General features: G+C 41.0%; 2 protein-coding genes across 3 annotated transcripts; both read right to left on the bottom strand.

Annotated features, from left to right (window-relative positions):
• Positions 1 to 441: 441 nt before the first annotated feature.
• On the bottom strand, positions 442 to 1,485 carry LOC308100532 (putative E3 ubiquitin-protein ligase makorin-1; the record flags this gene model as incomplete). The annotated part of the gene is made up of 1 exon (XM_080449598.1): positions 442 to 1,485. One exon carries the CDS (start codon positions 1,483 to 1,485, stop codon positions 442 to 444), a length of 1,044 nt encoding a protein of 347 aa, XP_080305724.1.
• A 1,276-nt stretch (positions 1,486 to 2,761) lies between these two features.
• LOC308099931 (uncharacterized protein) lies at positions 2,762 to 10,888 on the bottom strand. Of its 2 annotated transcripts, XM_080448795.1 has the most exons (6): positions 10,774 to 10,847; positions 8,502 to 8,517; positions 7,598 to 8,284; positions 5,367 to 5,557; positions 4,869 to 4,995; positions 2,762 to 3,656 (listed from the first exon to the last, which is right to left on the bottom strand). In XM_080448795.1, exons 3-6 carry the CDS (start codon positions 8,278 to 8,280, stop codon positions 3,503 to 3,505), a joined length of 1,155 nt encoding a protein of 384 aa, XP_080304921.1. In that variant the 5' UTR covers positions 8,281 to 8,284; positions 8,502 to 8,517; positions 10,774 to 10,847; the 3' UTR covers positions 2,762 to 3,502. The 2 variants fall into 2 exon arrangements, with proteins under 2 accessions (XP_080304921.1, XP_080304920.1); XM_080448794.1 differs by lacking the exon at positions 8,502 to 8,517 and having other exon boundaries at positions 10,774 to 10,888.
• Positions 10,889 to 10,980: the final 92 nt, after the last annotated feature.

Raw genomic sequence — 10,980 nt, forward strand, 5'->3', positions numbered from 1 at the left:
CCTGTTAGTCAGCGTTACCTGTTTCCAACTCTCACGACGGGGACGTAGGGTTGGAATTTTGAGAGATAATGTTTTTGGGGTTATTTTTTGTTTTGTAAAAAAAATTAAGAAATACAATTCATGTATTTATGTTTCGCAAATCCCCACTGTTGGGGGGAGGGTAGAGTACGGTTAGTACCATGTGCATCCTCCGATTCACATAGAGTTATCAACTTTGTTTTACTAAATGCTGCTTTACTGTTACTGCAGCCTTTTTTTACAGCCCAATTTCATTTATTTGGACTACAACACATTAGCCAGACTGTACAAGATAATTCAAATAAATTGAGTAAAACCAAATAAAAGCAAATCTGACAAACAAATAAACAAACAACAATGCTATTCCATTATGTATAGGCTATAACAAAAATTATTCAAGCTTTGCTACCTTCCAGACTTAGGTTAGAGTCGGGTTAGGTGTGGGTGCAGGGTTGACTGTGGTTTGTAGGGTAGGGGTGCTATGGCCCAGATCTCCTCATGAAACAAGTATTCATACTCGGAATCCGTGTCATCATCGGTGCCCACGGCCATTAGCATGAGAAGCATCTCATCCAACGTTACCATCTTCTTCTGCCTCCATCTGCTGGATCCCGGCTGCTTCCACCTGGGTTGTTCTTCTTCCAGGCGACCGTCGGGGAAGGCGTGCTTGTAGAAACAGTTTGAGGTGAATGGGCAGGATCCCCGGCCCTCTGCAAAATATCGACATGGTTTACTCCCCATGCTGTCCTTGTACTTCTGGATGAGCTTCCCCTTGTCGTCCTTGTCTTTGACCCAGTACTCACTGGGGATGACAAAGTTGGACGTGATTCGACACTCGGGGCAAGACTTGGTGATATTCCTCTTGAACTGCTTGGCGCTCCTCCACCGGCGGATGCACCGGAGACAGTAGCAGTGGCTGCAGTTGGAGAGGATTCCGAAGCGGCGCTCTCTGGCTCTGGCCTTCTCGAACACCACCTCCATGCACACGCCACACATCATGTCCCTGCTGCGCTGGATGGCGAAGGAAATCTCCATGTCCTTTTCGTGGGCCTCGATGCAAGCCTTGGTGTGCTCCGAACGCCGGGCGTCGTCTGTGGGATGGAGCGCTCGCAGGCCACACATGTCACAGACGTCACCGTGGAGGTAAGCACAGCCAAGCCCTAAGCAGCACTCACCGAGCACAGCGTGTGGACACAGCTGGTTCTTCGGGTCTTTCTCAGGAATCTTCGCAGGCTCAGCCCGTCCGCAGTAGGGCTGCCCTGGCACAAATTCAGCAGCGTATGGACACAGCTGGGTCCTCAGTTCTTTGTCGATAACAGCCCGGTCCGTCTCAAAATCCTCAACGAGAGGGACGGGACTCTCTGCGTTCACAGGCCCAGCCCGTCTGGTGTAGGGCTGCCCTGGCACAAACTCTGCAGCATTGACCCAGTCCACAGCCCCTAAGCCATGGGGTGGTGCACTGGGCATGAGGTCTGAGGTGCAAGTGGAAGGGAGCACTATATTTTTTTAAATGTAGAAATAAACTACCATTAAACTGCACTATAATATATAATGGGTGTGCACACCCAACTGGTCATTGTTATATATGCACAGGGTGTGACGTAACACAGACTTAGCACAAACTGTTGCTCAAAAATGTGACTTCCGGGCAGCCTTCTTGCTGTGCGTGGGCAGCAGGTGTGATGGGTGGGAGTTTCTGAACTTCTATTCAGCACAATGAGGCTTTTTGATTGTACAAATAATAAAAGGCTGATATATGAAGGATGAGTCCATTTTCTATTGTGTTAGTATTATAATGACTTAAAAGCACTGGTTCTCAAACTTTTTAATATCAAGGACCCCCAGTTTGGTATGCATTAGGTCACCGACTCTCATTTGATAAAATGTTCTATGATGCGTCCCTCATTCTACACCATAAAATCCTAACCCTGAGTGTACAAATGGAACCTAGCGGACCCTTACGCGTCTGTAACTCAGAGTTAAATATAGCACTATACAGTATAGTGTTGTTAGACCTTATTCACAATTCAGCATTTGTTCTTTTCAAAGGACATTTGGAGGTGGTAAACGAGACAGAGAAAACCATATGGAATTAGGCACTTGAAATCTTTCTGTCCCAAAGGTTGTCAGAGCAACAGTGAAATAGTAATCAATAGCCACAAAAACATTATTTATTTTAAATAATGCTGAGGACAAATCTGTCCACACACCATTCTATTCAGATGTTTTTGTTTTTACAGTTGGAAAGTGCAAGAATAACAACTATGATACATGTTAAACGTTAACCGATATTCATTTCCATATTATCGATTTCCCCGCCAAAGCAACAGGGAGCCAATGGAGACGCTGTAGAGCAGCAGGTTGCCTACCTCTGTCCTAACACAACCCTAAGCTGAGAGGGAACACACTACCAGCCATAATGGGGCATATACAGTATCATTGCTGTCGGGCAGAAACCTCTTATCTCCATATATCAACTTTAATTTGAACTTTTTCGTAAATGAACGCCCTCCTTGATCATACTACAGAGTCACACAAAAGCATCAAAAGTAGTAGATCCGCAAGCTCTGCTACTTTTGCTATTTATTGCCAAAATTAACTGTTTGACATACTGTATATGAGGTTTCCACCCGACAGAGACGATATTGTACTATGATAACTGATAATAACAGAACAAAGTGAAAATCAACTGTGTAATACTTAACAAATGACTCATCACATTTTTTACATCCTTGATGTTTATTTTGTTTAATCTACTGCTGCTTAGTCAAAATGACTCAAACAATTCAAAATGTAATATTTTTACTTGAGTACTGTTACTTATTTTTTTGTATTTTCGGATACTTTCACATCTCAAAGAAAAATATTGTACTTTTCACTCCACCACATTTCTAGGAAAGGAAAAAAAGTACATTATGAATTATCGAGTTAACCACTTGTGCCCAATAACAAATACTGTATAGTGAATCAGCAGATCTACTCCAGTCAAATTTGTAACTCAAGTACAAATTTGACTGAGCAACTTTCACTTGCTGTGGAGTAATATTTGACCAGGACTCAGGGTATCTATACTCTGACTCAAGTACTGTGGTTGAGTAGTTTGTCCACCACTGGTGCTTGCTTTGCTTTGATCCAGATCACAATGAAAACCACAATATAGATTTGCTATTTTAACTACTTTTGAAAGTGAAAGTGGTCTTAAGTATTAACAAAAGCATGTGACTAAATAGCTACATTGGAACACAGTATATTTTCTTCCATTTCCTGAAATAATATCATACAGTACATAGAAGTATAAAATAAATTAGAAATGTCCTCATATAAAATAGAACTCGACAGCTAGGAGACCAAAAAAAAACCTTGACTGTGTGCTTCGGAAACAACAAAATGCAAAGGTCTCTGGACCGTCGGTCCTTCACATTCCTCTTTATCGAGAAAAAACAAACAGCAGTTGGATAGCCCATGACTTGAGTTACCCAACTACTTAATTTTGTTTTAAACTGTTCATTTGGTTTTCTATACATTTGTCAAATATGGACAGTGTTAGGTCCAACATTTTGGACATAAATCCGTGAGAGGCCAGGTCCACAGCTTGCGCCTTGTTTTTAATGGCTTCCATGCCTCTCCTCAGGTGGGACCTGTAATGAATATAATACAGTAATGACTGTGAGAAGCATTGTATACCACATACCAAATTATGTCAATAGACTTGGAGCAAGGAATTCAGTGATGTGTGCACATTGCACACTGTGTGTGTTGTCATGTATTGCAAGGGTTCCAAAACCTTTCAGGCCGCGACCCCCCAAAATAATCATATTTGAACCCCCACCCTGACAAGCACTTGGAATTGTAGGCATTACATTTAGTTTGACTCGGTTCCAAAGATAAATATTGTGAAAATAGCCGAGCTAAAAGTGTGAGGCTTTGTGAGCTTGTAGTTTGGATATTTTCACAATGTTTGTCTTAAGTAATATTTGACAATTTGGTATTAAAAATGTTTTAAAGGTCATTAAATTGTAATTTTAGAAATGTGCAGATAGCCTGTATACACTTATACTGTATGTTGGTTTGTTTACTGTTGAGTGAGAAAAGAATGTTGCACATTAAGCTAATCACCTGGGGACCCCCCAAAATAATTTGGGGACCCCCCTGGGAGACCCAACCGCCAGTTTGGGAACCACTGATGTATTGTATTGTGATGTATGCTCTGCACACTTTCATCCTTTTAAATTTCTCTTTGGACTTCCATAGTGAATTATATTTTGGCATATCGTTGCTGTCGGGCATAAACCTTGTATCTCCATATTTCGTATCGCCACATTTTTTTGGGTAAATTAAAGCCCTACTTCGTCATACAACAGGTTAACACAAAAGTAGTGAAAAGAGCAGATCTAAAAGCTCACAACGCGTCACGATGCAACACGTTGTGAGCTTGTAGATTGGCTATTTTCACTATATATGTTTTTTTTTCTTTAAATAGTAATAAAAATAAAAACGGTTTTGGACATACATGGTCCTCATCCGACAGCGACGTTATAGTTATTGGTAGCAGAGGGCTGCTTTATGCATTCTTTAAAACTTCAGGAACTGGATTGAAATGCCATGCACTATTTAAGCATGTCTATTCCATGCTCTATTCAGTTAGTCTGAAAAATCGTGAAAATGTTTGGAAGATTTTTTATTCTTTTAGAATGCTTTTAACACAAATCTTCTCTTCTGGGGGTCCCTGGCACAAAACATTTTCAGATGAGGGTCCATGGCCAAATGCATATCAATTTCCTTGACACAAAAACGTTTGAGAAGCAGTTTTTAGCAAAGTGTACATAATGTATACTGAGCGTGAAACATACTTGAACACCAACAGCCTCCCCAGAGTCAGATCCTCATCCTCGGCCTCGGGAATGACATTGAGGTCCTCAAAAGGAAGATGGCTTTGCACCAGGCCAGCCAGGCTTTGGCTTAAAGCATCTACCTCTTCTGAAACAAATAAATAAAATAAAATCAGGTAAGTGTCAGTGATTTATGAAGATTATGGTAAAAAGAAAAAAAAAGGATAAGAAGAAGAAAGTCCACACACTGTTCTCAAGCTCCAAAAAAAATTACTTTTTATTTATGCAACGTTTCGACCTTCTAGGTCTTCATCAGGCAAATATGTATCTATATATCATATTTGCCTGATGAAGACCTAGAAGGTCGAAAAAAGTATGTTTTTTTGTAGCTTGAGAACAGTGTGCAGACTTTCTTCTTCTTATCCTTGATTCTTCCCTTGATGTCCAGCACCTGGCCTAAATGCAGGCGTGGGATGTGCACACAATTTTCTCTGAAAAAGAAAAAAAAGGACAACTTGCCTTCACAAAGCTGAGAAAACAGGGATGTCTCGGCTGTGATCAAGTTGGGCTTTATCCCAGCTACCTCCAGCTGGGCTTGGAGCTCCTTCCTCATGTTGTTGTCGGCCCTGAGGTACGCCACGAGGGATGTGAAAGACATACGTTCCGGAGCACCAATCCGCCGCCCCAACTCCTCCACTGTGATGTTGCATCTGTGTGTGGTGGACGAATATGATCGCATTACATTGCATGAACAACAGTACAATGCATGAAAGACGAGGCATTGTGTCAAATGAGAACATTAGTCTAATAAGACTGGTTCTCAGCCTTTTCAGGCCGCGACCCCCCAAAATAATCATATTTGAACTGGGGACCCACCACCCTGACAAGCACTTGGAACACCTCGCAGCTATTTTCACAATGTCTGCCTCTTTCTTATTTTGACAGTTGTACATTTTTGTCAATTTGGCCAATGTTTGACCAGTTTTTATAGTATAGTTTATTGATTACTTTTAATGCAGTAATGGTCTTTCTTCATTTAATTTTTTTTCTTTAAAGGTATTACAAAGGTCCTAAAAGTCCTTAAATTGTCACTTTACTGTCATCTGGAGACCCCCCCAAAATCATGTGGGGACCCCCCTGGAGGAAATCACAAAAGCGTTGCATTTTCAGAGAATGTTCAGTTTTATGATCAGCCAATCGATTGTGAATGAATGATTGTTATATTATCATTACAATCTAGGCGTTTTGCCAGTTATTTGGGGGCCCATCTACTTGCAATATCCTCACAGGCCACATTTTGAGAAACACTGGTCTAATTAATACATTCTCTGTGCCTTGTCTACGTCCATCCTTTGGGGACAGAGAGAGCCTTCTCCAGGGCAGTGCCCATGCTCTGGAACTCCATCAACCAAGACATTAGGGACTGTCAGAGTCTCTCTCAGTCTCAATTTTTCAATTCCACCTCAAGATCCTTCTCTTCTCCACTACCTTTTCTTAGCCCCCCACATCTGTCCTTGTGTGTTTCTGTTACACTTGTCCCCTTAGTGCAGGGGTCTTCAACAGGGGGTCCGGGACCCTAGGGGGTTCCCAGAGATACTGTAGGGGTTCCAACAAATCTTTTTTGTGATAGGGATCCTTTTTTTTCTTTTTAGCCAAAAATAGCAGATCTACAAGCTCACAACGGATCGGCTATTTTCGGCAAAGAGGTTTGGTGTACAGGGGGGAAAAGAGCAGACCAAGTACCGAGCCAAAGGTCAAGTTTACAAAGTTATGTTGTAATTTTTTTATTTTTTGGAAATTCAAATTTTTTTATAATTAATTTTTTGATTAAAAAAAACCCCGGTAAAATCAGGCAAAAATAAAAATTCAATAACATAAGCCTAAGCTAACCCTAACCCTAAAACCGAAATAAAGTAACATAAAAACGCCCCAAAACGGCTGAAATCCACCAAATAACCGCTAATTTTCGCACGCGCACGGGTCGGGACACATGCATGCGTCGCCACTGGTGTGCACCCTCACAATTTTCAACTACACCCTTAGTCATTTCATCCTGGTGCCGGGCCTGGTTTAAGAGGTTAAATGTCTGAAAACACACATTTAACATGAATCCAATATGTAGTGGGGGTCCCTGCTTCATCTCTCTCTCAGGTAAGGGGTCCTTGGCCTAGTTTTAAGTGCTATAGATATCCAAATTACTAAGAGCCCTATTTCTTGCATACATAACAATGATGGGGGGGGGTATCAAGTATGAAGGACAACATGTATCATGCAGATAAAATATTCTGATTGACAATAAGTAGCAAGGATAAGTAGGAAGTAAGAATGTAATTGTGAAATAGTGCTAGAGGTCCAAAATGTAGTCATTATGCGGGAACGCAACTGTGTCATTTTAGATTTTAGCTATAACCATTATTTTATAATTTGGCTATTCAAAAATAATTAATTAATTAATAATTAATTATTATTTTTTAATCGTGAAAATGTGTGCAAATCCTTCAATATATATTTTTTAAAGGAAACATTTGTAACTCAAATCTTTGCTTCTGGGGGTCCCTCCCTGGAACTAAATATTTTTAGATGGGAGTCGGCAGACAAATACATACATAACTTTGGGGGTCCTTGACATGAAAAAGCACCACTGATATAGCATACGTTTTTCAGAAACCTGTTAGGATTTAGAAGACATTAGATAGATGCGTTCCCGGATTGAATGGGTTAATATCAAAATACAGTTAGGCAAATCATACCTTCTCTTTTTACCACCGGATAAACAAGGGAGAATCATAGCGATTTCTTTAAAAATGGTAGGGGTGGAAGTGTTAGGAGTGGCAGTGTGATGATGTGTGGAGGGATTGGGGAGGGCGAGCGCTGTTGTGTGTGAGGTAGTGGTGGTGGCAGTGGTGTTGTTGTCGGTATTGGTGGTGGCAGCAGCAGCAGTAGTGGTAGTAGAGGGAGTATGCTGTGTGGAGATTTCTCCATTGGAATCTCCCAGCTGATGAGCAGTGGCGTCGGAAATCACATCACCGACAATCCAATCCGAACAACCCTCCCCCTTGTTGATAACGACATCATGATGATGTCCAGAGTGCTCGTCCTTTAGGCGCACAATGCAGCTGTTGAACGTGTTTTTGTCGACAAACGTAAACGACACATAGGCTCCGCAGCTGTTGGCCCTGGTGGTCGCGGGATCTCCGGTCGACTTCCCTTTACACTTGGTGGCTCTCTCGCAGCGCCACTGGATCTTGTCCACTCCCCTTTTGTTCATCGCTGAGAATTTCCCGACACCTTTGTCTTCTAATTCAGTCAGGTGCCTGTCCATGAACTCGTCTCGAGTCTCATTCTGGGGCATGATGTGTACCGTCCTTTTAACATCGAGGTTTCTTTCTCTGCGGAGAGAGCGTTCAATCCCCTGCAGCCAGTGAGACTCCATTTCACTGAAATACAAAAGAAAATAAGTAGTCAAATAATTATATAACGACCATGACACAAGGGCATTTTAGATGATTCATTACTACGGTACAATAGAATGCATCATGGTAAGAGAAAGAAAGCATTTGACATGACAAAGATTATGAGCTCATTCAAAAGGCAATGGCCTGTCTGGCAGAGGGGGCTATATGGTATACTGTATATATTATTGATAATTCACACCTATAATTGTTAATGTCTGGCTGGTAGACCAAGTGGCAGGCAGGCAGGCCGACACAGGAAGGCCAACAGACAGGCAGGCAGGCAGACAGACAGACAGACAGACAGACAGACAGGCAGGCTGGTGTGTGGTACAGATGAAAACTGTAAGTGAGTTAACCCATTAAAACCGGGAAAGCATCTGTATCATTTCAGATTTTAGCGTTGGCTATTCAAAGCTTGTACATCTGCTATTTTTGAACATTTTTGAAAAATCTTGAAAGTGTGAGAACTACTGATTTAGAAGGCATTTGTAGAATCGGCCTCAGGTCTTTAGTGAGTTAAAGAGATACATTGTTATACAGCTTGTTAACAGGGGGTCTGGGACCCTTAGAGTTACTACAGGGCACTGGCAATTTGCCAAAAAAAATTATGATAAGAACATTTTTTTTACATGAACCACTTGGAAGTCTACCCTATTCTGAGGGGAACATTCACCGAAAATAGCCGATCTGCAAGCTCACAATTACATGTGATGTGCCGATCAATCGGCCAGCATTCGGTATATCGGACGATAATTTATCTTAAAGTAAAATATGTGATCTGGGAATTCCGATCATAATTACATTCACCGACCCCCCTCTCCCCCCCCCTCTCTTTCTATCTCTCTTTCACATACATTTTATCTGTAACTCAATGTTATTCAACAGTGGGGGTCCATGCTTCATCTCTCTAGGGGTCTCTGTAGGGGTCCTTGGCCTGTAAGACCCCTCGTTAGCTATACAGTAAGTGATGAATGCAATAGCCTTTCGTACAGGAAGACATTATTATTGCCTCCATCACTAACTTGTCTTACACAAAATATGGTTTATTTATCTTTAGCTGTAAGTGATAAAACACTTTTAATTCAGCAGACTGATCAAAGATTTTCCCCACCATTTACCCTAAACTGTTAAAGGTAGGGTAAGTGATTTTCTTTGGTTAAAATAAGTGTTAAATAGCTCTATATTCTGATAGTACTCATTGCTATAGAGTGTTTGTTCAGTAAAAGGAGTCTCCGTGTCTCTCCAGCTCTTTATAAAACAGAAATTTTCAGTTTCAGTTTCAGTTTCATTTCCAATTTTATCAGGATAGAGAACTCAATCAGGATATAGATTAAACAAGTGAAATTGGAAGTGATGACACTAAGAAATGAGCAGGCAAAATTGGAACACAAAAATGAAGCTTAAAACTGGGTACTTTCTCCTGATTGGCTGAGATTTTGACACCTACAGGAAAATGTATTTTCTGTTTATTAAAGAGCTGGAGAGACGGGGAGACTCCTGTTACTGAACAAACACTCTATAGCAATGATTACTATCAGAATATAGTGCTTTAACCTTTTAAAAAATACTTTTTGTTTTAACCAAAAAAATATCACATACTTACTACCTTTAAGGGGCAAAATTATACACAAAATTATAACTGAGCATTTATCTAGCAAGCTAACATAAGATAGTAGCCTTGTCGAGTCTGACTTTTACTTATCTTTTACGTATCTACCTTTTACGTATCTACGATAGTCTTGTCCTGCACCCCCCAGTGCGTCCTGCACTTTCACCAGTAAAGCACGTACTTCTCCGTACGTGTACAACAAAATATATATAAGGTGCTGATACGGTTGCCCGAAATGTTAACTAGCGCTTCGGTGTCTTTGTGCGATGTATTAGTCCATATATTTCAATAAATATGCGTTTTACTCCCGTCTGTGGCCGAACGCCATTTAACCCCCTGTTTAATTTCCAGTTTACATTGAGTGTAATTCCGGCTGTCATCGGATGCGCCCCGTCACTACCGCCCATTGAGGAATACAGGGAACTTCAGACAGAATCCGACACAGACGGGATTTAAACACATATCTATTGAAAAATACGGACTAATACATTGCACAAGACTCCGAAGCGTGAGTTAACATTTGGGGAAACCGGGTCAGCACCTTATATATTTTCTTTGTGCACGTATGGAGAAGTACGGGCTTTACTGGTGAAAATGCAGGACGCACTGGGGGGTTCTAGCCAAGACTGTCGTAGATACAAAAATGTCAACATCGATCATCAAATACATGATAGTCTTGATCGAAGGCTACTAAAATAGACAGACATAAAGAGAATGCCTAACATAGCCTACTAGTGATGTTACTAGTACCATTTCTTACAAAAGAACATTTTATACACTACATTTACACTACATGTGCCTTCAACTGCAGAGGGACTATATCATGTTAATATAATGTTATGCATTTCTCCAATGTACTTACCGATTTATAAAGCTTGTAACGTAAAACAACTTTCCAATGGAGCAGCAGAGCAGACAAGACTGTTCGTGTTGGAACTAGTGTTGCCAGATTTTGCGAGTGAAATAAGCAGCCAGGTCTATGAAAACAAGCCTAAAAGAAGCAACACATGCACACTTTAAACCTATACCCACATCTGCTTTTTGAAAATAGCAGATCTTGTAGATCTGC

Source organism: Gymnoscopelus braueri (assembly GCF_963280865.1).
Source record: "Gymnoscopelus braueri genome assembly, chromosome: 14".
Taxonomy (NCBI): Eukaryota; Metazoa; Chordata; class Actinopteri; order Myctophiformes; family Myctophidae; genus Gymnoscopelus; species Gymnoscopelus braueri.

What these genes read in the sequence shown, in the direction of transcription:
- LOC308099931 (XM_080448794.1), bottom strand. Translation starts at nt 8,280, where the DNA reads ATGGAGTCTCACTGGCTGCAGGGGATTGAACGCTCTCTCCGCAGAGAA. An exon ending in TCCGGTGGTAAAAAGAGAAG is followed by an intron (nt 5,558 to 7,597) that starts GTATGATTTGCC and finishes CACCACACACAG; the next exon opens with ATGCAACATCACAGTGGAGG. An exon ending in GGGAGGCTGTTGGTGTTCAA is followed by an intron (nt 3,657 to 4,868) that starts GTATGTTTCACG and finishes TATTCATTACAG; the next exon opens with GTCCCACCTGAGGAGAGGCA.